The 27,278-nt window shown below is 35.7% G+C and overlaps 1 protein-coding gene across 1 annotated transcript in view; it reads left to right on the forward strand.

Moving 5' to 3' along the window:
• The first annotated feature begins 21,078 nt into the window (after positions 1–21,078).
• LOC141285323 (myelin-associated glycoprotein) overlaps positions 21,079–27,278 on the forward strand; it is a 48,996-nt gene continuing 42,796 nt past the window's right edge. Inside the window, exons 1-6 of the mRNA XM_073818347.1 lie at positions 21,079–21,124; positions 21,459–21,824; positions 23,948–24,238; positions 24,712–24,963; positions 25,393–25,644; positions 25,752–26,012. Coding sequence (XP_073674448.1) covers positions 21,079–21,124; positions 21,459–21,824; positions 23,948–24,238; positions 24,712–24,963; positions 25,393–25,644; positions 25,752–26,012 — 1,468 coding nt within the window. The remainder of the gene's footprint in view (positions 21,125–21,458; positions 21,825–23,947; positions 24,239–24,711; positions 24,964–25,392; positions 25,645–25,751; positions 26,013–27,278) is intronic.

Here is a 27,278-nt window from a genome sequence, read left to right on the forward strand (position 1 = left end):
AACTTTTCAATCAAGAAGGTCTTCTGTTAACCTATTCTGAATTTTTGTCTAAATTTAAAATTCCAATCACTCCTAAAGAATATGCTGTAGTTATGGATGCCATCCCCTCTGGCTTAAATATGCTTTGCAAAAATACATGTCCACAAGCTTCTCTGCAATCTTAGATCCTGTTAACACTGCTGTTGGTCGAATTTGTTTCTCTTCTTCCTCTGTTAAACACAATAATCGACAGGTTCTGGCCCTCTTTCAAAGGGATATTGTCTCTAGACCTCCTATTGTAACTTTCTGGAATAGCTGTGTTGATGGTTTGATATGGCATAAAATCTGGAAACTACCTCATAAATATTTAATCACAAATAAAGTAAAAGAAATTTCTTTCAAACTAATTTATAAATATTACCCCACAAACCATTTCCTTGTAAACAGATTTAACTGTGATATTGATACACTATGTACATTTTGTGGTCTACATACAGAAACATTTTTTCATTTATTTTGGAGTTGTCCTTACTCTACCAATTCTTGGTCAGATTTCTGCACATTTGTAAGAGATCTTATCATGCCCAGCTTTCAACTTTGTTTTGAAAATATTTTGTTTGTTTTTTTCACTTATGACATGTCATTCCATAAGGAATATTATTTGATTAATCTGTTACTTTTGTTGGCAAAGTTTAGTATACATAAATGCAAATTTGGCAGTCATAAACCATTGTTTCTCATTCTGAAATCAGAGGTAAAGCTATACCTAAAATCCATTTACAATCTGATGTACAAGAAAGCAGTTAAGTGTATTAATATATATTTCCATGCTTTTATATAATTGTATAATTATTTTGTATGTATTTATTTGCTTTATTTACTTTTCTTTTTCTATTTCTTTATAATTTTGTATAATTTTTTCCCTTTTGTTCACCCCCTGGCTACTGTAAAATTTGCTGAATAAAAAAAAAAAAAACCTCAACAGGTCCTCTGGCTTCCAGGGACGTCGCATTTACCCCTGAAGACTGAATCAACGTGCACCTACATGAACAATCTGCTCATAGTGGATCATTGAGGTAACACAGACTTCATTTTGTTTGCTTCAAAACATAGCTGAGGTAACACAGACTTTATTTTGTTCACAAAATAGGTCTTTCTTTGTGTTTGTGTTTGTGTGTGTGTGTGTGTGTGTGTGTGTGTGTGTGTGTGTGTGTGTGTGTGTGTGTGTGTGTGTGTGTGTGTGTGTGTGTGTGTGTGTTTTCTGGCCACAACGATCGCTAGCAGTGTCTCAGCCCTGCAACGGGGTGGAGTTTTTTTATTGGGACTTGAGTGTTTGCACAAGTGAGTGTTAAACGAATTAAAGGTGCCATAGAATGGAAAACTGAATTTACCTTGGCATAGTTAAATAATAACAGTTCAGTACATGGACATGACATACCATGAGTCTCAAACACCACCATTTCCTCCTTCTTATATAAATCTAGTGTTTGCAAAAGACCACCGAAAAATTATTAAATTCCAACATAACACTGACTGTTACGAAACTTTCCTGGGATTGTTAATAGTTACGCCTCCAACATTTGCATCGCCCAATCATCGGTAACGTCAGCACATCAGTAAAACAAGTTGAGTCACTGAAGGGACACGGTTAGCTTAATGATAGTGCTAGCCTGGTACATTGCAATACATAGGATTTCACTTACCACATAAACAGAGAGATGACTGCGCTGATGATGGGTGAATGATGGAGAAATAACTGCGCTGATGATGGCGAATGATTTACAGATCTTGAGAATCAATGACTACGTTTACATGGACACCAGTAATCTAATTAATGACCTTATTCTGAATAAGACAATAATATGATTAAGCTGTTTACATGAGTTGCTTTTAGAATATTCCTTTCATGATCCCGTTTTACATGTTATAGTACATAGATCGATTAATGACACACATCATTACGTCCACACGCGACGCTATCAGTTCATCTTCGTTATAGACTTTTGGATGTTTGGGTTTTAATTTTACAAAAGCTTGAAGTGGCTCTGGACATAGGCAACATTTTTTAGAATGTGTGAGTTAAAATTTGCCGTGGTCGCATTTGTGCGAGTGCATGCTGTGCTGCTCCAAAGCGTCTGCTCCATACAGCGAGCGTTTCAGAGCCAGTCAGTTTTTAGGAGAAAAAAAAAACACACGCAAGCACAGTCACCGAAAGCCAGTTTAGTTTTACTTTTTTTGTTTGTTTTCATTTTGAAAACCCTGTTATCTTTGCCGTTTACCTCACATTACGCTTTGGAGGCTTTCTTTTATTAATTTTTTTATTAATTATTTTGATTGCTCAGTGTTTGCGCGCCCTGTAATAAATTGTTTAGTCGGCATATAACAGCATGTGATGGAGTCCATGCCTCGTCTTATTAGTTTTTGTTAATAAATGCTATATAAGCTAGTTTTAATTTATTTTTGTTATGCTGTTTAATTAAAAATAACATCTTTTAAGAATTTTTAATCTTAAAATTGATAGGTGTAGCCTTATATATGCAAGCAAAACCAAGATCATGAATTCGATAGTAAAAGTAAAAAGCATCCTAAGACATTCCAATAGCGGAAATCCCGTTCACAAAATTAAAATAAATACTTACAAATAATACTAATGAAAAAGGGGGTTGAATGTTAAAAACGTTTCCATAAAACTAAAAATTATGATAACAAACTAGGCTATTTATCAGCAATGAGCATTGATTAAGCCCATGTTGTAGCAAAAAATAAATAAATAAAAATGAAACCAAAGCGCGACCAACTGAGAGCATTATGCCGCGTTCCAGACAACCCGTTACCCGTGTTTTTCCAAACTTCTACCCGTGAAAGTGCACTGGAACGGCACTCAAACCCGTGAATTCCCACCCGTGAACTCGTACTAGATCGACGACGTACTCCCAGTTCCGAGTTCTGACGTGACATAGCCCGAGAAACAACAATAAAGCCTCTAGGGGTGCGGTTTTTAGTGGCACACGGTGGAAAAATAGAGTTTAGGACAATATAACGTTGCAATCAAATTATTAATACTATAAAAATAATAAATGCTTGGCGTGGCTTGCCTGGAACGCTACAAAGTCCTGAGTCGTGGTTTGAACACGTGATTTACGAGCTCAAAAACCTGCCTGGAACGCAGCATTAGTGTGTATCCTGTCACAAAATGTGGCAAAAAGTCCTACACAAGGGGAATAGTCTGATTAAGGTGTGTACATGTCTTCCATAATGCGACTAAAATAGGAATACTCCACCTGTCTTAATTCGATTTGTGTTTACTCCGATTATGACTTTAGTCGGATTAAATTAATCAAAATCTCAGTTTACATGGTTGCTTCTTAATCAGAGTATTGTCTTAATCGCGTTAAAATCGGAATATTGTTGTCCATGTAAACGTACTCACTGTCAAGCAGCTGAATGTGTGTGGTAACTGGTAAGCACTCCCTCTGCATTATAACTTTACACAGAGCGGTCACAGTAATGACTAAAATGTCCGCGATTCAAAACGGCAGATTCAACAAACCGCATATTAAAAGCAGCTAGAGCTCCTAATTAAATATATATTTTTATCCATGTGCAAGCTATAGACAAGCGGCTCTGTGAAACATCCAATCAGAGCAGAGCTCATTAATATTCATGAAGCTTCCAAATAAGGCAATAACAGACCATTTCATTATAGGGACAAATCCTAGGGTTGTAAATGGACCTGTAAAACCATTTCTGGAGATTTTTTGCCCTTTCCTATGCCATATACCTTCTATGTAGATTTAAAGTACAGAGTACAATTTAAAATATTCTCTCAATGCATTCTATGGCACCTTTAAACGAATTTTGTGATAAATATGTTATATGATACGGAAAACATGTTGTGATAATATTACTATTCCCCGCTTCCAGTTCACTCATGCATTTGAAGATTGTGGGGAGGGAACAAAGAGACGAAGGACTTAATACATAGGCCTACGATTTAATCAAACTCTTAGAATTTTTTTGATATGTAAATATATATATATATATATATATATATATATATATATATATATATATATATGTGTGTGTGTGTGTTCAAGCCCAAAATTATTCATTCCCCTGGCAAATTCTGACTTAAAGTTACTTTTATTCAACTAGCAAGTTTTTTTTGACCGGAAATGACACAGGCTTCTCCCAAAAGATAATAAGACGATGTACAAAAGGCATCATTATGGGGGAAAAAAAACATTGTCAGCTTTTATTTACATTTGAACAAAAAGTGGCATGACCAAAATTATTCATACCCTTTGCCAACTGTCACAGTCTATGGGAAAATCCAAAGTTATATACCATTTCAAATAGTCCAGGCTGTTCTAAAGCATCCTAATTACCCTGATTCATTGGGAACATCTGTTTTTAATCAGCTCAACAGGTGAAAAACAGAAGCCCGCTTGGCCTTTGCAAATGCTCACCTGGACAAATGTTTTATCGTCAGATGAAACAAAAATTGAATTGTTTGGCCACAATGATGGGAACCTAGTGGGGGGAGTGGGGGGGGACCAGGGAACCTAATCACAGTAAACGGCACCATGAAAAAGGAGCAATATCAAAATTCTCAACAACAACATCAAGCAGTCTGCAGAGAAACTTGACATTGGGCACCAGTGGGGCACGACAACGACCCAAAACACACAGCAAAAGTGATCAAAAAATGGTTAGCAGACAAAACGTTAACGTTCTGCAGTGGCCCAGAATCTCTGGAGAGACCTAAAAATGGCTGTCCACCAACGTTTACCATCCAACCTGACAGAACTGGAGAGGATCTGCAAGGAGGAATGGCACAGGATCCCCAAACCCAGGTGTGAAAAAACTTGTTGCATCTTAATATATATATATATATATATATATATATTGTAACGAGTCTCTCTGGGCTCATCAGCGTCGCCCTGGCAACCAACGCAGCACACCTGCACGTCCTCATCATGGGCTGATCGGTCCCAGCTGCCGGCAATCATCAAGTGGCTTTAAAAGCCACCACCAACCTCACTTAGACAGACAACTGTCTCAATGCTGAACGTACTGGCTCTAACCCTTTGTCTCTCTTCTCCCCGAAGGCAGCGAGTGACCGACAGCCCAATTGAGCATGCCTGGCCACCCACCTTCACGAGCACGAGGACTTCACAGGAGCACCAGCCACGACAGCACCACGACCTTTAATTCCCCCTTCACTTCTTCACGTACTTCATTTTTAATAAATCCACCCTCCGGGGCTTTTGTTCACCAGCCAGCCTTGTTGTGTGTTTTCTCCCCCGTGACAATATATATATATATATATATATTAGTGGTGGGCTGTTATCGGCGTTAACGTGAGACTATTATCGGGCGATAAAAAAAATATTGCCGTTAATCTATTGTCAAAGTTGGGTTGGGAGCTGGGTCTAAACTACGTTAGCTATGATGACTTTCACCTTGATATTTTAGCACGGATGACTTATACCTAGTCGAATTGCACTGTAGGAGGCGAGAACGAGTCTTCAACTTCTGTGAAATTACCACATCAAATGAGACGTGCTGACATTGATGCATTTATGAAGCCGCTTCAGGGCAGGTGCGTGCGTTGCTAGACCCTTTTTACTGGGGCACGTGCCCCAGTGAAAATCTGCTGTGCCCCAGTAAAATCTCAAATTTGATTTATAATTTACTTTGATAATCCCGAAATAAAGACATTAAACTATATGCAACAACTGAATTGACGCTTCTAAAAGCAACGCAATTTAATGGAAGACTATGCACGCAGAAATCCATGCCCGTGCGCGTCTGTGTATTTAACGGCAATGCGCACGTCGTGCAGCCTTTTGCGCAGAAGTACTTGGTTACACAAGTTTGTATAGGTAATTATGTTGTAAATGCAATTGTCAAGCAGTTTGTGATGCATTTTGGAAACAGGAGATGAGCGCCTGGTCTAATGCGCCACCTGGCCCGTTCTCGAAGACTTACTTTTAGTCATTATTTGGGTAACACACATATTCTGAAAATGCCTTCATCAGAATTCAAATTAGCCATTTTAATCTAGATTAATTCCAAGATTTAATCTAGATTAATCTAGATTAAAAAAATTAATCTATGCCCACCCCTAATATATATATATATATGGGTTTTGCGCTCAAATGCACTTATTGTTAATGTCACAGCTACTTGAGCGCAGAGAAAATCAAGCACAGCGTACAACCGAAGACAACTCGCTGAGGGCAGAAACTATGGCAGTGCAGGACTGTCAGTCAGTGGTCGTGGGCGGTGCCTAAATAATGCAATGTCACATTGCGCGGCATGCCTAGTAATTTTTTTTTTTTTTTATATATATATTGGGGATTACAAAATAAGGAGCATGTGGAGTTTTGTCATTGTAGGGTGGTTGTGCTCACACTCTGCCAACACATTTATGTCCAAACACCATGTAAAAGGTGCCCTTTAAAATGACAAAGTACTTCTTTTTCATCCAATGGATGTCAAAGGTTAACAGCACTATTATAGACATTTGTTTAACGAACACTTTTCTGTTTGAAAAGTTGCTGTTCTATATTCAAAATGCAATTTCTATCAGTTGCATGCAAAAAAATAAATATTATATAGCCAATATTGTCTCTTTAAAATAAATAAATAAATAATAGTTTACAGTAGGTGGAGTTGTGGTGCACTATGTGATAGATAGCATAACAAAAAGCTGAAGCCCTATGGTGAGTTCCTGTGTGAAGTCTAAACAGGATATAGATGTAGCTGTAAAAATGTTCATTTAAATATGAGTTGATAATATACTTTAAAAACAAAAGCAAGAACCACTGGACCACTAAACATTGCTGTTTAGTTTTTTTGAGTTAAATTTTTTTTATTATTATTATTTATTATACAATAATTGTGAAGTAAAGTTAAATGGGATACTAAACTTCTATATGTTTAATTAATCTATTTTATTGACATATGATTCATTTATGACACTTCAGGACACTTTTATGCTAAATTTGTACAGCCAGTCTTTCAGAAGACTTTGAAATAGAAGCGAGCTAAGGGGAAGTAAAGGGAAGGAAGTTCTTGGAAATTCAGAGCTCCAGTCTTCTGATGAACGCAGGCGCTGTTTGAATACGCAACAGTAAGTGACAATATAGGATTCTGAAACAATACTCAATGTTTATTAGTAACTGCAGTAGCAACTGATGTGCTGTAAATGATTTACATTTATTCCCAGGCACTGATCTTTGATGCAGAGATGGTTTTCTGGAGCTGTTTATTGTCACTCTTTCTCTGGCTCAGAGGTTAGTAAAATGAAACGAGAAATTTGTTATTGCTGTTTTAAGTTGCAAATAATCAAGGCTTTGTCCTGTTTTATTGAATATTTTTACAATAAAATATTCAAAATTGGAAATGTTTACAATTAAATAACAATTCTCTGTTAATTTTCTCAATTCTTAGGCTATGCAATGTTAAAAAAAAAAAAAGTAAAATGAGTGATTCCTCACACAAAAGAATTTATGAGGAAGAAACTATTAGGTGAACCAAGATAAGATAATTTAGACCCATACTAATAAAGATTACTTAAAAACATAATAAATGTTTCATTGTGGAAATACTGGACATTAGTAACATTAGATTAAGTATTTTAATTGGTCACAAAATTGTCAAGAAAAAATTTAAAATAATTTTGATTCATTCTTCTTTTAGTGTCACCTGCTAATGTAGATGGCTGGATCGCTAAAGTGCCCGAATCAGTGGTGGGTTTGTCTGGATCATGTGTGGAGATTCCCTGTCATTTCAGCTACCCGGGAGAGAATACAAAATACACAGAATTTACAGGGATTTGGTTCAAAGAAAATGAGGAATCAACAGTATACCATACAGACGCATCAAAAATCATCGACTCATTCAAAGGGCGCACTAGTCTAATTGGTGATTTGCGCAAAAATGACTGTTCTTTAAAAATCGGCTCTCTGAGCAGCCGTGATATTGGAAAATTCATGTTCCGGATTGAGATTAAAGATCTGGACATGTACACATATAAAAAAGAAATAGTTTCCATTACAGTGAAAGGTAAGATCATTTTAAGGGGGGGGGGGGGGGGGTGCTTTGCCAGGCCTTTACTGAGTGTTTTAATCCCATGCGATAACATTATCTAGAGTTTTCCTGGAAAAAGAAAATTCTCTCCGGATTAAAATGACCAAAACACAACATGAGGGTTAATGTAAAGAGTTTTTGTGTAATATCCAAAAAATGTGTCAAGCATTACAAATTATAGAAAAAAAACTATTTGTGTGTCTTCACCAGAAACACCAGAGAATCCTACCGTCTTTGTGGAAGAGGAAGTGACATCAGGGAACCCGGTGACTGCTACCTGTAACGTGTTTCATTCCTGTGCGTCAGACCTGCCTCGTGTCACCTGGAACCATGACGGCACACACTCAGGCCCGTCACAGCCGCAAAATCAGGGTCAATGGAAGCTTACCTTCACTCCTTCTAGAGAAGACCATCATAAACGTCTCACCTGCTCTGCAGCATTTAAAGAGAAGACAGTGATAGGCTACAAAACACTCAAAGTTAAATGTAAGTCCACTATGTGTGTTTAAGTCAAATAAGCAGATGCTTATTCATATATTTTCTTGTTTGCTGTTAATGGTTTTAGTACAGTGGCTTGCAACATTTTGTAAGTATATTATTTAACCACTATTCAGTTTGTAATTCCATGTTTCAAAAACTTAGTTTATTTATTTAGGTTTTTTTTTCTGTCTTAATTTTAAGATTTTCTAAATATATTAACATATTTTGTCTCATTCAGATCCTCCATATAATGTAAACGTGATCACTAAATCATCAGTGAAGGAGAATGTCTCTGTAGAACTGACCTGTTCCAGTGACAGCAACCCTCCTGCAAACAGCTACAAGTGGTTCAGCTTAAATGGAATGATGTTAGCAAACAGCCCAACTTACAAACTGGAGAGAGTGACTCGACATACTGAGGCCTTTTTTTGTACAGCCATTAACACAGTGGGAAAAAACAGTTCTGGTCCACAGAAATTCAACGTGCTGTGTAAGTACCGAGAATTTTGTTTGACTGACCCTAACTTGATTGGAGAAATAATTTTTTACATGGGAAAAAACTACACATATCACACCAGCTGATTAGTTACAATAGGGAAAATAATTATTTGATCCCCTGCTGATTTTGTACATTTGCCCACTGACACAAAAATGATCAGTCTATAATTTTAATGGTAGGTTTATTTTAACAGTGAGAGACAAAATAACAACAACAACAAAAAAAAAGTAACAAATTGATTTGGATTTTAATGAGTGAAATATGTATTTGACCCATTCGCAAAACATGACTTAGTATTTGTTGGCAATACCCTTTTTGGCAATCACAGAGGTCAGAAGTTGAGTTGATGCCAAAGAGCTTGATTTTAGTCTCATCTGAACACAAAACTTTTACCCAGTTCTCCTCTGAATCACTCAGATGTTCATTGGCAAACTTCAGACAGGCCTGTACATGTGCTTTCTTGAGCAGGGGGACCTTGCGGGCACTGCAGGATTTTAGTCCTTCACAGCGTAGTGTGTTACCAATTGTTTTCTTGGTTACTATGGTCCCGACTGCCTTGAGATCACTGACAAGATCCTCTAGTGTAGTTCTGGGCTGATTCCTCACTGTTCTCATTATCATTGAAACTCCACGAAGTGAGATCTTGCCCCAGACCGAGGGAGATTGACAGTTATTTTGTGTTTCTTTTATTTGCGAATAGTCGCACCAAATGTTGTCACCTTCTCACCAAGCTGCTTGCCGATGGTCTTGTAGCCCATTTTAGCCTTGTGTAGGTCTACAATCTTGTCTCTGACATCCTTGGACAGCTATTTGGTCTTGGCCACGGTGGAAAGTTTGGAATCTGAATCTGATTGATTGATTGCTGATCCCTATAAGCAGTGGCGGTTCTACACGGAGGCCAAGGGAGGCCCGTGCCCCTGTAGACATGTCCTTGGCCACCCCTGTGGCCCCCCCACTGACCAAATAAAAAAAAATAATTAATTATGGTTTTACACAAGAGCGCCAAAAGCGGAACTAATGCGACGCATCGTTCTACTTAAATGGGTAAATTAGAGCGGCGCACACAAACTACTCTTGGATAGAGGAGCTAAGATTTATTTCTCCTGTTGCAAGAGTCGAAGGTAAGCAAAACAATTTCATTTCGTGAGTGACTTGTTGTTCTTTCTTTTGTTTTTCACACTGATAATTAAATCAAGTTTTTAAATGCCTTTGTAAAATCTTTGTTAACGTTAGTTAATAAAAATATACAGATGTTGTTAGTTCATGATCAAGTGCCGGTTTAGTTCTGCTGAAATTCTACACCTCTGAGAACTCTCTCATTAAAACAAAGAAAGTGTAGACATGATGTAAATAAGAGATTAATTGTACTGTGTAAATGTGATTTTATTACCTTTTATTAACTTTGAGAGATTGCGATGAACTACAGTAATGTATGAGTGACAGCTTTCCATTGATTGTAAGGGGAGCGCGCACTTTTAAGACTATAATTAATTCAGAATTTGAATTCATTTATTCATGGATTCACTCTCTGATAACGCAACATCGCCATTGCTATCGTGCAGCACATAGGCTACTACATCAGTTACACAAACTAAGAGAAGGTAAAGCAGGTGCTTACTCATCAAAATATGTCTAAACAGCCGCACTGCACGTGTCGACACGCGCCCGTGAGTAAACATTATTTTTTTCTTTCACCATGCAGCAAACGTAAAAAAAAAAATTTAACCGTTTAACTTATAGTACTTCTTACTGTCGATTAACAGTGAACGGTCAATATGAGCATCCCTAAAATGTTTGTATGATTTTAAAGTAAAATAAAGTTTATAATCTTTAAATATCACTTGTTGTCATTTTTTAATGTGCCCCTCTGGTTAAACACTGGCCCCTTCTTGGCCCCCCTAGTCAAATTTGTCTAGAACCGCCACTGCCTATAAGAGAGTGATCCTAATCTCAGATCGTTACCTGTATAAAAGACACCTGCGAGCCAGAAATCTTGCTCATTGACAGGGGATCAAATACTTATTTCACTAATTAAAATGCAAGTCAATTTATTACTTTTTTGAAATGTGTTTTCTGGATTTTATTTATTTATTTTTCTATTTTGTCCCTCACTGATAAAATAAACCTGCCATTAAAATTATAGACCGATCATTTCTTGTGAGCAAACGTACAAAATCAGCAGTGGATCAAATAACTATTTTCCCCACTGTAAGTCTAAATGAACCTTTCAGAATCTGAGGCTTAACGCTCATTACCACAAAACATTTATTTGTCCATATTTGCTGAAAGGCGGAAAAATAGTTTTTAAAATTCTGTGGATTTAGTTTACCAGCTGTATCAGAAGACAGCATATACTTCGGACTACTGTTGAAATAACTTTTTATCTCCAGATCCTCCATATAATGTAAACGTACACTGTAAACAAAATCTGTAGAAATTACAGTATTACTGGCAGCTGGTTGCCAGTAACTTACTGTAGATTTTAATTTATGCTATTTACTGGCAACAGTTTGTTCAAAGTTAATTGAACATTAAACATTAACAAGTCATTATCTTTACAGAATAAAACTAAAATAACAGCCTCATGCAAAGCATTCTGGGAACCAAAATCTGAAGGAAAAAAACGAAAAAGGTTGATGAAGGTTTCTGGTTCCCAGAATGCTTTGCAGTAGGTTGTTATTTTATAGTTTTATTCTGTAAAGACAAAGACTTGTTAATGTTTAATGTTCATTTAACTTTGAACAAACTGTTGCCAGTAAATAACATAAATTAAAAATCTACAGTAAGTTACTGGCAACCAGCTGCAGAACTACAGCAAATTTTTTACAGTGTAGTCACTGAATCCTCTATCTATCTATCCATCTATCTATCTGTCTGTCTAGATCCTCCTGAGATTAAAAGTGAATCTTCTTGCCAGTCTACGATTTTGACGGCCTGTGTCTGTATTGTGGACTCCAACCCTCCCAGCGAAGTCAAGTGGTTTGGTCCAGATTCCTCGAAAACCTTCTCCAGCTCCAGCATTAAACAAAACGAGTCTCTTTCCATATTCACCCTAGAGGGTTGGCTCGGTTTCCGAAAGGCTGTCCAGTGCTTTGCCAATAACACTGTGGGAAGCTCCTCCATAACTTTGGAAGCTCCTCAAAATGGTGGAATGCATATTCAGTCTTTTTAAAAACACTCTATCATTGTTTTATTGCAAAATTAAATTTTGATTTGTTTCTTTTCACAGGTATAATAATATCCATTGCTGTTGCATCAGCTGTTGTAGTGGTTTTAGTGGCCATTTTAGTGTATGTTGTGAGAAAACGTTGGTAAGGATCTCTCTTGTAAGCTACACATTACTCACTCATTCAATGTGTCTTGTTATTCCATCTTTGTTTCCTGACAACTTTAATATCCCTCTTCTTTTCAGTGCAAAGAGAGCCACACAACCACCTGTAATGAAGAATAAACAGAATGAAATGAAGACTGTAATGAAGAATGAAGAGAATGAAATGAAGACAACCGCAAACAAGTTTGATTTAGAAAAGTATATGATTTACTATGCTTACACTTACAGGAACACATGTGACATGCAGTATATTAATTAACATATTGATCTAATAATTGCAGCTAACTATAATAGAACTTTTACTAATGGTCTGTATTGTATCTATCATTTTATGAAAAGCAGAAAGGAAGACAAGAGCAGTGGTGAAGATATTTACACAAACCACCCAGACAGCCAATTGTATGAAAACAGGATGGTGAGTACGACTTTCTCACTATTCGTGGTGTTGATTTGCAGTGTGGGTTTAATGTGTTATATACAGTATGTTAAACATTTACTTGATGGGACCTTCGCTTATCAGTAAGCTGTTTAAATAGCACCTTGAAGAGAAAAGCCAAACTGTGACTATAAAACAACACTTCATGTGCCTTAACATTTAGAGATTATTTACTGAAATGTTTGTAATATATTTTGCTTTTTTTAACTAGTATAATTCAAGACCATACTCATCTGACAGTGCCTTGGAAGATGAACCAGTCTACAATAACATGTGAAGAAAAGGACACATTACTTCATACTAGATTAGACAGATACAGGGAAAGACCAAAGAGGCAAACAAATGTTTGCTGACTTCTGTAGATCTGATTATGCACTATAAATGTTCAAAAGCCAAAAATGTTGTTGGATCCATTTCAGATTAGGATTAAAAAGGACTGATGTCAAGTTAAAAAACTGTCATTTATTGTGCAACTTTTGTATTTGTATTAATACTGCTCCAAGTGTTATGAATGGTGACTCTTAATGTGGTTATGTAGAGTATTTATGAATGGTTGTAAGGGTTTGTTAGGGTAGAGTCCTAGATTGAGGAAGCAGATGTACTTTTTTCAGACTGCGTTTGGTAAGAATGACGCCATGTTGAAGCCTTGTATTTCCCTTGAATATTTTTGTTCTGTTATTCACTTTCTTCACTCTTTTTGAATAAAATATGAAGTAGCCTACTCTACGGAGTCACACATTTATTGAGTTTCAAATGCAAATGTTTATATGCATTTGAGTTTAAATGTCATTCTGAGTATTATAATACAAGTATTACAGTAAAATATGTTGTAAATATTACCAGGGGTGGACTTTTTTAACCCTCTTAAAAGTCCACCCTTAAAACTAAAAATCTTTTGAGAGATACACTGCAAAAAAATGTTTTTCTTAGATTTTTTTTTCCCAGCCAAAATATCTAAAAAAAAAATTATTATTGTCTTGTTTTCAGAAAAAACCTACTCAAAAAAAAAGTGTTTTTGCTTGAAACAAGCAAAATAATCTTCCAATGGGGTAAGAATAATAATAAAAAAAAAAATTTGCTTTCCCCATTGGAAGATTATTTTGCTTTATTACTATTTTGACTTCTTTTTTCTGAAAACAAGAAAATTATTTTTACTCGTCTAGAAAATCCTTCTTGATTTAGGAATTTTTTGACATTTTGGCTGGAAACAAGACAAAAAAATCTAGCAGTCTATTGTCCTAGACATTCTAGCAAACTTTTATTTATTAATAATAAACAGCTTAAAATACAGTTTTAAATACAGATGAAAGTTTTTTTGCGAGTATAAAACAAAATTTCCCCAATTTAACTCAGCTGAGGTGAAATGAAATCACATCAGCCAGTCAATGTTTAGACTGAGCTTATTAAATCACTGTCAATTCAAATAGCTACTATCAGTGGTTGTGAGGATAATGCTTCATCACTGTCCAATTGATGTAAAGGATCAGAGGATCTATTGTGCTCTGTAATCCCATTTTTCACTTAATTTCCACAATCCAGTCAAAGAACAGAAACAACTAACACAAAGCTGTTCATATCACTCACATAGAGCTGAAACAGGAAGTGTAGTATAAACTGGGGTACTCAGCAGCACTATATAAAATCGCAAACCAACTTCAAACCAAATAAGACATCCATTGAAATCAACTCAGGTAAAGTCAGAGTACTTTTCCTTATTTACTTTTGCATTAATATATTCATGTTTTATAACTACTATGTAAGAATGAACTCTCATTTTCTTTTTCCCCCCCAGAGCATATATCATGGGCAAAGGAACATCTAGGCCTCTGATGACCCAGGACTCAAGAAACAATTTTAGAAATAAAAGGCTCTCTAACGATGACCCAGAAGATGAAGTTCGTTTTGCGGACACTCTGCGGAAAGACAAATATTCAAAAGTACTTTCCAAGAAAGACTACAGTGTGGCAAAACTAAATATCGCAAGAGGCAATCGCATCCGTTACTGCCATCTATCATCAGCACTGGAGTCTAAGCAGGAACAAAGTTCAATGCAGAATTGGGAAATGTGCAACCCTGCCTTTGTAGAGGAGAACAATCTACAAAGCTGACAGACCTCGTTCAGTTTATAATGAATATACTGTCCCCTAGTGGAATGTCAGTACCTCTTGAAACCTCTTGAAAGATTGACATGGGTGTGATTTATAGAAACATTCAGAAAATGTTCCATTAAAATATTTAAATAATTTCTGAGTTGTTCCTGTTTGTCTCTTTAAAATGGACCATTACCTTATTCATTGTAAGTGTCAAAATCAGCATTTAGTGATGGTTGTTCATGAGTCTTGTTTTGTTTGACAAACAGCCCACTGTTCCTCAAAAATGTTAGAAAACCAAAGACTTTGTGGGACCTGAATGATTTTTCTATGTATTTGAACCCTTTGCAACAACGACTGTGTGATTTTGAGATCCATCTTTTCACAGTGAGGACAACTAAGAGACTTACATGAAATAATTACAGAAGCTTCAAACACTCACTGATGCTTCAGAAGGAAAATCAATGCATTAGGGGATTTTAAAAAATTTTTCAAAAAAAATCTTTTGTAGCTTCTGAAGGGCAGTACTAAATTAAAAGATGATATTTAGGCAAAATAAAATAAAAATTACATACAGTGCCCTCCACTAATATTGGCACCCTTAATAAATATGAGTAAAGGTGACTGAAAATAAATCTGCATTGTTTATCCTTTAGATCTTTCATTTGAAAATTCACAAAATTCTAACCTTTCATTGAAGTAAAATGATGGAAAATGGGGGGATATCACATTACGAAATAAATGTTGTTCTCTAGTTCACTAGTTCTCTAGTTGGCCACAATTATTGGCACCCTTAAAAATTTGTCTAAGTAAAATATCTCTAAAGTATATTCCCATTAATATTACATTTTTTTAAGCACACCAGGGTGGCTAGGAGTATAAAATTGTTGTCCAGTCATGACTTTCTGTTCCACAGGGTTATAAATATGAGGAACACAAAAGCCAAATTCCCTTAATCATCCATCACAAGACGTAAAACCAAAGAATGTAGTTCTGATGTGCAGAACAAATTTGTTGAGCTTCACAAAATAGAAAGTGGCTATAAGAAAAGAGCTAAAGCATTGAGAATCCCCATTCCCACCATCAGGGCAATAATTAAGAAGTTCCAATGAACTATATATGATACAAATCTGCCAACAAGAGGAAGTGTGTCTATATCATCCTAATGCACGATAAGGAGGAGAGTTTGAGTGGCCAAAGACTTTTCAAGGATCACAGTTGGAGAATTGCAGAGAATTGTTGAGTCTTGGGGTAAGACTAAAATAAAATGATCAAACAGCCCCTACATCACCACATGTTGTTTCAGAGGGTTTCAAGAAAAAATCCTCCTGGCTCACCCAAAAAACAACAACAGCATATTCAATTGTCAGACAAGATTGGAACTTCAAACACTGGTTTCTATGGTCAGATGAAACTAAAAATTAGCTTTTTGGCAGCTAACCCTCCAGATGGTTTTGGTGCAGGGATAAAAAAGTACCCCATGCCCACGGTTTAAAATACTGCTGGGTCTTTAATGTTTTGGACCTATTTTTCTGCCGGAGGTCCTGGATAAAAAATCTAAACCTGACTGCCTCTGTTTGAAATCTTATAATAGGCCATGGTTGCATCTTCCAGCAGGACAATGATCCAAAACAAACATCAAAATCAACACAAAACGTGTGTCACTGAGCACAGAATGTAGCTTCTACCGTGGCCGTCCCAGTTCCCTGACCTGAACCCTGTATAGAAACTGAAGAGAAGCACCACCAACATGAAGCTGGGAAGAGAGAGATTCTGGAGAATCTAGAGAGATTCAGTTTGAAGGAATGGCCTCTGATCTCTTGTCAGGTGTTCTCCAAACTCATTAGACATTGTTGAAGAAAACTCAGAACTGATATCTTGGGAAAAGGACATTTCAATAACTGGGTGCCAATAATAGTGGCCAACGTGAACTAGAGAAAAAAAATTATTTCATAATGAGATTTCACCTCTAGGTTCTATTGATTTACTTCAATGACAGGTTAGAATTTTGTGAATTTTTTGAATGAAAGATCAAAAGGATAAATTATGCATATTTATTTTCACATCCACTTTTGCTCATATTTACCAAGGGTGCCAATATTAGTGGAGGGCACTGTATCTTCATTCTGTTGAAAAGTTTTCACCCCCCTCGTATTTTCTGTTGGAGCATTAGCGAGCATTTGAACCTTCTGTAATAGTTGCACATGAGTTCCTCAATTGTTCTCAGTGTGAAAAGATGGATCTCAAAATCATAGTCATTGCCAGAAAGGGTTCAAATACACAAAAATACTGAAAAACCAAAGAATTTGTGGGACCTGAAGGATTTGTCTAAAGAACAGTTAAACTGTTCAGGACAAACAAGGGACTCATGAACAACTACCACAAAAAAAAAAAAAAAAAATGCAGCTGTGAATCTTTCAGGTAACAACAGTATTCAGAAACAAGTATATGTTAACATTTGAACATCTGAACATTGAACATTTTTCTGAACTTTTTTGTCACTCATAAATCACTTGTTTGGTATTTTCTTCTCTAATACATCCAGAATGCAGCCATTAAGTGTTACAAACACAATTTAGGGCCACTGTTAAATAAAGATAATGGAGAAAGTTAAATATTGTAAGATTTTGCAGGCACCATTTTATAATTTCCTTTTTCACAGTAGGCTACCTCAAACAGCATAGATGGTAACAGACAAGAGCAGAGATGGTGACAAAGGTCAAAGTAGCTCCTCAGTTACATTTGAACCTCACAGTTCAGTTTAACAGTCCAGATGTTTCGACATCAGCCCACACATGACCCACAGAGAAGTGTCATGGCTATATATCATTTCTAATCCACATCCTGTTCAAATGAAGACAGAGCCCACATAGTGGTCACAGTCACACCACGAGTGTGAACTAAAAAAAAGAAAAAAGACACATTTCAGTGTTCTCTCAAATACATAAACTCAGTTTTACCCTCAGAATAGGCTACACTGGCTTTGTGGACCAAGGTCACATATCTTTTTAAAATATCTTCTATGTTCAGCAGAAGAAAGAAGTTCATACATGTTTGGAACAACTTGATTCAGAACTTTTATTTTTGGATGAGTCTCTTTAATATTACTTCAGGGAGTTTTGTGTGGGAAAACACCTCCTCACATCTTACTGTCATGTTTTCTCTGGCATTTCTCTTTCATCCGGTGGATGTCAAAGGTTATTAGCACCAGTGGTGCTTTTAGGGTGGTATCGTGGGCTTATTGATTCGTTCAAAATGGCTGATTTATTTAGAAACCAGATGCTGTTGTGTAGTAGTCTTGCATAGCCAGACCTTCAGACTGATGGCAGAAGGTCTGGGAACCTTGGCCGCTTTGAATGGCCAAGGCCCACCTAAGAGGACATATGACTGACAGGTAAAGCAACCCATCACATTTCGTTTGGTGCTGCATCATGTTTTTAAAGATTTTGTGCCTCGAAGTTTAAAGGTCCACTGAAGCGCTTTGAAACATGCAGCTTTATTCTATGTGTTGATGTAATTTCAACTGAAACAGGAAGACTGTTTTTAAATAGCCAACAGTGTTTTGTTTAAATCACAGCTTTGGCCAGAGCCGTTGAGCTCAGTAAAGCCGCATTTGACACCGTATGACAGCCAAAATGTCAACCATATCGCTGTAAAATACAGCATTCTGTGAGGAATTCAAATGGATTTGATACAATTAATGATCCGTGCAGATTCATGTATATGATCCGCTCTGTACTATCGTTCACGCTGCAGGGGTTCACGTGACACAGCGCAAGACTTATTTCACCCCAGTGGAAAGCATATTTACACTGTCTAAATCATTCCCTTTCCCTTATGTGGTGCAATACATTCTTAAAAAAAATATATATATGCTTTAACGGTTTTTCACAGCTATAGAAGAACCATTTTTGGTACCACAAAGAACCATTCAGTCTAAGGTTCTTTAAAGAACCATCTCTTTCTTACCTTTTTTATAATCTGAAGAACCTTCTTTCTCTACAAAGAACCTTTTGTGAAACAGAAAGGTTCTTCAGATGTTAACGGGTTCTTTATGGAACCATTTAGACAAAAAAGATTCTTCTATGGCATCATGAAGCACCTTTATTTTTAAAGAGTGTTCATGCCATTCGCTGTACAGAAAATACTAATGCTGTGAACAAGTGGCCAATTTCAGCTGAAGCTTCAGCGTCTATAGTGTAGGGGGCGGGGCGCTTCGGATTCTAGAGAACATTTGATTGGACAGAAAGTCTGATGAGAAGCTGAAGTGCAGGGTGATGTCATTAAAATTGTTGATCCATATTGGTGGAAGTTAGAGACTGTAAGCTTTGAATGCAAATTTTGTCATTGTTTGAAACACACTAGCTTATAGATAACCTTAAGGCTAACATATTCATATTAAAAGCCAAAAAACTTCAATTTTGTTTAATGGGGACTTTCACATAATTTTGAAAATCCTGATAAGCGCTCATCGTCACAGTTCTAAACACAACGGCTTTCTTTTTTTTCGTGCGGGGTTTGGCATCCTTGTTTTGTTTTGTTTTTTGGTTTCACTTTCACTTTCAAAATGGCTCTCGTTCAGCAAGGAGAGGAGAGAAGGGGAAGTTGGGGCACAGTAACTCGTTTGGGGGGCAAGGTCAGCGAAGGCCCAGTGTCGGCCCTACGCACAACATGGCTTTGTTTGGAACTATTTTCATTACCAAAATAGAGCAAAAAGACAATGTTGTCTCTACAATTTAAGTCACTTAATATTAACTAATTGTTTATCCAATTATATATTTGTTGCTTCACAGTGACCTTAGTTATAGTGATTAGTTATAGGCTACAATCAGATACAGTTACCTTAAACAGCTATTGCATCTGGCCCTTTAAGTGATGGCTGTGGACTTTTTTTTATGATGAAGAAGAAAAGAAAAATCCATTTTAATTTTCACATCATCTGATCTTAGCACGTTTTAACATATAATAAACAGTAGACATTTGGAAAGAAATATTATGAATATTATTTATTTTATTAATCTAATATGAATGAATATTATTTATTTTACCTGGTATTTTAAGCTGTGTATTCTAATGAGAACAATTAAAAGCTAAACGTGGTCTGTGACTTCCTGTGTAAAATCTTAACAGGATATCTAAGTTGAAAATATGTTTTCATTCAAATTATTTACATACCTATTTAAAGTTAGTAAACATATTGGAAGTTTAATACCGAAAATAATTGAGGATTTATTTTTCAATCTATATATGTAAATAGTAACCATGACTTGAGGGTGAGCTCCTTTGATTTGGGCCTAAAAAAAAACACCCAGAACACCCTAGAGTAACAAAAACCACTAAAAACACATCAACAACGGTATAAAAAGTCTTAGGCCACTAGTATTTTCACCAGCTGATTTTTTTTTTTTTTTTGATTCAGTTATGTCATAAATAGATATTATTTATCAATTAACTTCTATTAAATTGTCCCACTTGCATATAGTTTTTCAGGTAGCTTTGCGTATAGATTTCTTGAAGCATCTTGGAGACCTTGCCACAGTTCTTCTGAATTTAGTGCGTCTCAGTTTGTTCTGTTTCTTCAAGTCATTCCAGACAGACTGGATCATGATGATGAGATCAGATCTCTGTGTGGAGCACTGGTTGTTGTCAGCCTCCTTGTGCAAACAAAAATATCACTGGATTACAATTAATGGCCAAATGCATTTTGGAAATGTACAGCAAAACAGAAATAACTTCCTTAAAACCATTTTTTTTTTTTTTTGCTGGCGAAAATACTAGTGGCCTAAGACTTTTGCACAGCACTGCATATATATATATCAGTCTTTCAGAAGCCTATGAAATAGGAAGTGACCAAATTATCTCAAGAATGACGCTCAGCCAGATATAGGGGGAAGGAAGCTCTCGGATGTTTAGCGCACAAGTCTTCTTCTGATGAACCTTGGCACTGTTTGAGAACACAACAGTAAGTTACTATTTTACATTTTTATCACGGCGACTATTTAAATCCCTTATTAAATAACTAATGTATTGGAAATGTCTCACTGCACGTGCTCCATAAAGAGTGAGAAATTAAACGGTTCTGTCACTCTAAAACAATACTTAGTGCTTACTGGTAACTGAAGTGCCGTAAATTTATTTCCAGATGCTAATTTTGGATGCAGAGATGGTTTTCTGGAGCGGTTTGTTGTCACTTATTCTCTGGCTCAGAGGTTAGTAAAATGTAACTCGATTAAATAGTTATCATGTATTATTTGTGTATTGGTAGTGAATTTTACATACACACACACACACACACACACACACACACACACATAAATGTAATTCTCAGTTTATTTTTCTGCTCTCTGCAGTAATAAAAATAAAGTAAAATTAGTCATTCCCCAGACAAAGGAATTCCCCAGACATCCAGTCATACGGGGAAGAAACTTATTTTAGACCCATACTAACACAAAAGGGAAACTGTTAGAAATTTATAACATTAAATTAAATATTTTAATTGGTCACTAAAAAATCTAAATTAATTTTGAGTCATTCTTCTTTCAGTGTCACCTGCTAATGCAGACGACTGGATCGCTGAAGTGCCCGAATCAGTGGTGGGTTTGTCTGGATCATGTGTGGAGATTCCCTGTAAGTTCAGCTACCCAGCAAAGGAAACAACATACACAGAATTTACAGGGATTTGGTACAAAGGAAATGAGGAATCAACAGTATACCATACAGACAACTCAAAAATCATCGACTCATTTAAAGGGCGCACTAGTCTCATTGGTGATTTGCGCAAAAATGACTGTTCTTTGAAAATCAGCTCTCTGAGAAGCAGTGACGCTGGACAATATTTTTTCCGGATTGAGATTAAACATCTGAACATGTACACATATAAAAAGGATAAAGTTTCTGTAACAGTGAAAGGTAAGATATATTTTTTTATCCTCAGGACAGGAAATGACAGGAACACAGCATGATAGTTAAAAGAGAAGTTCACTTCCAGAAAAAAAATTTACAGATGATGTACTCCCCCCTTGTCATCCAAGATGTTCATGTCTTTCTTCGTCGTAAAGAAATAGTTTTTTGAGGAAAAAACTTGCGCACTATTTTCTTGCACCCCTTTCCAGTGGTGCGCTTAATAAAAGTCAATTTTCACATGCAAATCTGCAAAATGATGTAATGTGACTTCCATAAAACTGGACCTGCTTGATTTATTAATGTTTCTTTGATGTTGTATTTTTAAAAGCGAGAAAGACAACTTGCGCTGTTCTGTGTATGCGCTCAGAGACGGACATGTACATGTAAAGTTACACGTTCAGGTGTGTCCAAACTTTTGGTCTGTACTGTAGATATGAATTCAACTGAAAAAACTTGTGAAAAATATCTTTCAGGTGGTCAAATAGCAAATAGTGGAGCTCTGCAGCCACCTACTGGTAAAAGTTATTTGTAGTTGTTGTTTTTTTACTTTTAAAACTGGATTTTCCAAAAGATGGGCAAAAATCTTACACTAAACCATGTGAAATTATCCATGTTATCCCCATGAATTAAAGTTAGAAATGTGGGTCTTTTATAAAGTGAATTTTACATAAAAAAGCAGTTTTTGTATAAAAACCCATTTAAAAAATATTGATTCATTTATATACATTTAAAAAATATCACTAACCCACTGAAAACTGCACAAATGTAGAGTAAAAACTTTAATAAACAGAAAAAATATACAGTACAGACCAAAAGTTTGAACATTTAAATGAATGAGAAGGTGTGTCCAAACTTTTGGTCTGTACTGTATTTCAGCTCAAGGTGTGCACCTAAACGGTCAAATACATCCAAAAATATTTCAAAATGAGGTGCTTGGTAATTGTTCATGTAAACCCTTGTCAGTTATGTCTTAAATGATCATAAACAGTTGAGATTGAAAAGACATGTGTAACAGTATATTGGATCCGTGTGGCTCAAATAAGCGGCAACAAATAATATTTCTGATGTCTCTGTGCTTAATATAAATATAAAACATAAAAATACAAAGAGAAAAATCACTGCTCTTGAATGAAGGACTTTTGTAGTTTTAATAAGAAACAAAGCATGTTTAATTCTTACAGTGAAGACTATGCTGTTTTATTTTACATTCAAAAAATTACATTCAATTTCTGTTGTAGGCTGTTTGACAACTTTACCAGTCATAATTGTGTTAAATAAACATAATTACAATATTGACCAAAATAATTGTGATTATGATTGTTTGCCATAATAGAGCAGCTCTAATTTAATGTTTGAGTTTTATATTAGTCTAGTTGTTTTTTTTTTTTTTTTTTTTTTCTGTGGTATTTTTTGGTAAAACCATAGGCAAAAGACAGAATAAATATTTCTGACATCTAAATGTTTGACTTAAAACTGTTTCATTGTTTTGTTTTGTTTTTTATCTTATTGGAATCGGAATTAGGAATCGATAAGAATCGGAATCGATAAGCAGAATCAAAACCGGAACCGGAAACGATAAAAAAAAACGATATCCAACTCTAGTGTTTGCAAAGTGAAAATGCAAAGATCAAACACCCTTAACAAAAAAGGTAAAACAGGCAGAGTGAGACAAGACAAGCAAAGGCTAAAAGGTATATAAATTGTAATAATAAAAGAAAAAAATATATAAAAAAAACTATGGTTTCGCTAGATAAGGCTCTTCCTCCTTGGCTGGGATCATTTACAACCACATTTGGGATCACTTAAAGGCACATTTAAACTGCATTTTGGGGCAACATAGAGATCCACTATATGGAGAAAAATCCTGAAATGTTTTCCTCAAAAATCATAATTTCTTTATGACTGAAGACAGAAAGACATGAACATCTTGGATGACAAGGGGTTGAGTACATTATCTGTAATTTTTTGTTCTGGAAGTGAACTTCTCATTTAATGCTATCTAGATGTTATCAATACGATTTGATGTGTAATATCTAAATCAATCTTTTAATAAACATGTCAAGCATTATGGAAAAAAATGATGAGGAAAAAAATATGTATTGTGTCAACAATATGTGTATCTTCACTAGAAACACCAGAGAATCCTACCGTCTTTGTGGAAGAGGAAGTGACATCAGGGAACCCGGTGACTGCTACCTGTAACGTGTTTCATTCCTGTCAGTCAGACCTGCCTCGTGTCACCTGGAATCACGCTGGCACACACTCAGGTCCGTCAAAGAAGCAAAATCAGGGTCAATGGAAGCTTACATCTTACAACCTGAATTTCACTCCCTCTAGAGAAGACCATCGTAAAAATCTCACCTGCTCTGCAGCATTTAAAGAGAAGACAGTGACAGGCTACAAAACACTCAAAGTTAAATGTAAGTCCGCTATGTGAGTTTAAGACAAATGATCAGAAGCTAATTCATATTGTTTCTTGTAAGCTGTTAATAGTTTTAGGACTGTGAATTTCTGCAGTAATAATGACAAAAAAATGCTTGTTTTAAACAAAAGATACTATAAACGTCAATTCATTTTGTGATTCCAGATGTTTCAAAAACTGTATTTTTTATTTCAAAATACTATTTGAGGGGGATAAAAATACATTTATTATTCGTTTTTAGTTCTTAATTTGAATGAAATTTAATTAAGTAATATTAACAATAATATATTAATATTACGTTGATGATAATATATTCATTTCTATAATTTCAAGTGCTCCTGCAGTCAAACTGAAAGTTTCCAGAGGCCCAAGTTGGCTTGAATAAAAGCATCTATAAAATGTTTGACAGAGAGTTAGACTGATCAGACTGTTGACATAATACATAGCATTTTATCAAAATTTTTCTTTCAGATCCTCCATATAATGTAACCGTGATCACTAAATCCTCAGTGAATGAGAATGACTCTGCGGAACTGACCTGCTCCAGTGACAGCAACCCCCCTGCCAATAGCTACGAGTGGTTCAGCTCAAATGGGACAAAGTTAGGACACAAACATACTTACAAACTGGAGAGAGTGTCTCGGTACACTGAGGCCATTTCCTGTACAGCCATTAACACAGTGGGAAAAAACAGTTCTGGTCCACAGAAAATTGACGTGCTGTGTAAGTACACCGAGTATTTTGTTTGACTGACCCTTAATTGATTAGAGAAGTATCTTGAACATGGAAAAAAAATTAAGTCTAAGTTTTTGGGTTACAGCTCGACCCTTACAAAGGAGATGAATAGGTCCAATCCGTAAACATTAAAACATTCATTGTTTTGGTGGTATGCACTCCTGCAGCAAACAACTAGAAAACAAGAGTTACTCTAATGTGTTTTATGTTTTTATGGTACATAATGTTATCTATGTTATTCGTTTACTGAGCAAACTGTTTTCAGTGGAAGTTTTGTTTATTTCCTATGATTACATTATTCAACTGTATCATAAGGTGACAAAGTTCTTCTACAAACTAAATTAAATTGCTTTTAGTTAAATCATCTATTTAATGAAGTGAATACTTGTCATTTTATCAACATTTTGTCTCAATCAGATCCTCCATATAATGTAACCGTGGTCACTAAATTGTCAGTGAGGGAGAATGACTCTGTGGAACTGACCTGCTTCAGTAACAGCAACCCTCCTGCGAACAGCTATGAATGGTTCAGCTCAAATGGGACGATGTTAGCAAACAGCCCAACTTACAAACTGGAGAGAGTGACTCGGCTCACTGAGGCCATTTCCTGTGCAGCCATTAACATAAAGGGAAAGAACCATTCTAGTCCCCAGAAACTTAATATATTGTGTAAGTATATGTAAAAGCCCTCATTTCAACAGTTTAAACTGGTATTTTTAATGAAAGAAGATCACTGTTTATGATTTATGATAGCTAATACTAATCTATCTATTTAGATCCTCCTGAGATCAAACGTGAATCTTCTTGCCAGTCTACGATTTTGACGGTCTGTGTCTGTATTGTGGACTCCAACCCTCCCAGCGAAGTCAAGTGGTTTGGTCCAGATTCCTCGAAAACCTTCTCCAGCACCAGTAAACAAAACAAGTCTCTTAACACATTCACCCTTCAGGGTTGGCTCGGTTTCCCAGAGACTGTCCAGTGCTTTGCCAATAACACTTTGGGAAGCTCTGCCATAACTTTGGAAGCTCCTCAAAATGGTGAGACTTAATGCTCATACTCACTCTTATTGTTTTATTGCAAAAATAATTCATTTAAATATTTGTTTCTTTTCACAGGCACAATAATATACATTGCAGTTGCATCAGCTGTTCTAGTGGTTTTAGTGGTCGTTTTGGTGTATGTTGTGAGAAGACATTGGTTAAGGATCGCTTCCTTGTAAGCTACTCATTACTCACTCATTCCGTGTGTCTTGTTATTCCATCTGTCTTCTTGTTAATCATTTGTTTCCTGACAACTTTTAAAATTCCTCTTCTTTTCAGTGGGAAGCGAGCTACACAACAACCTGTAATGAAGAATGTAGAGAATGAAATGAAGACAACCACAAAGAAGTCTGATTTAGAAAAGTACATGCAGTATGACCTTATATACCCACTACCAAAATTTTAGAATTATTAACATTTGTTTTTAAATTTAATTTTGTCTTTTAAAATAAATGTTTTTTGTTTTCTATCTGACTATGTTTTACAATGTAATTTATTTTCAGCATCATTACTCCAATCTTCAATGTCAGAGATCATTCTAATATGCTGCTTTGCTGTTAAAGAAACAGTTCTTATTAGTTTTAAATAATGGAATTTTAATATTTCTTTGTAAACTGTGATACACTACCATTCTAAAGACTGGGGTAACACATTTTTCTTTTACAGAAATCAATACTTTTTTTTTTTCAGCATGGATGCATTAAATAGTTTAAACATGGCTAAAGATATTCCAAATGTTAATTCCAAAGATTCCAAACAAATGCTATTACTTTAAACTGTCTATTCTTACAAAAAATCCACAACAAATAGCATAACTGTTTTCAACATTGATAATAATAAAATGTTTCTTGAGCAGCAAATCAGCATATTAGAATGATTTCTGAAGGATCATGTGACACTGAGACTGGAGTATTAATGCTGAAATTTCAGCTTTGCATCACAGGAATAAATTACATTCTAAAATATATTAAAATAAAAAATACTTACTTAAATGTGTTATAGTATTTCAGAATATTGCTGTTTTTGCAGTATTGTTTTGATGAGCAGAAAAGGCTCATATGTGGTGCGTAATATATTGTTTGTTACATAATAATATATCAAACTTTTACTAATGATTTGTACTGTATCTATCATTTTATGAAAAGCAGTAAAGAAGATGATGGGGATATTTATACAAACTGCCCAGAAGATCGTGTTTATGACAACTGGGGGGTGAGTACAACTTTGCATCAGTGGGAATTTTTTTTTACACTTTCGCAACTA

Source organism: Garra rufa, chromosome 14, assembly GCF_049309525.1.
Source record: "Garra rufa chromosome 14, GarRuf1.0, whole genome shotgun sequence".
Taxonomy (NCBI): Eukaryota; Metazoa; Chordata; class Actinopteri; order Cypriniformes; family Cyprinidae; genus Garra; species Garra rufa.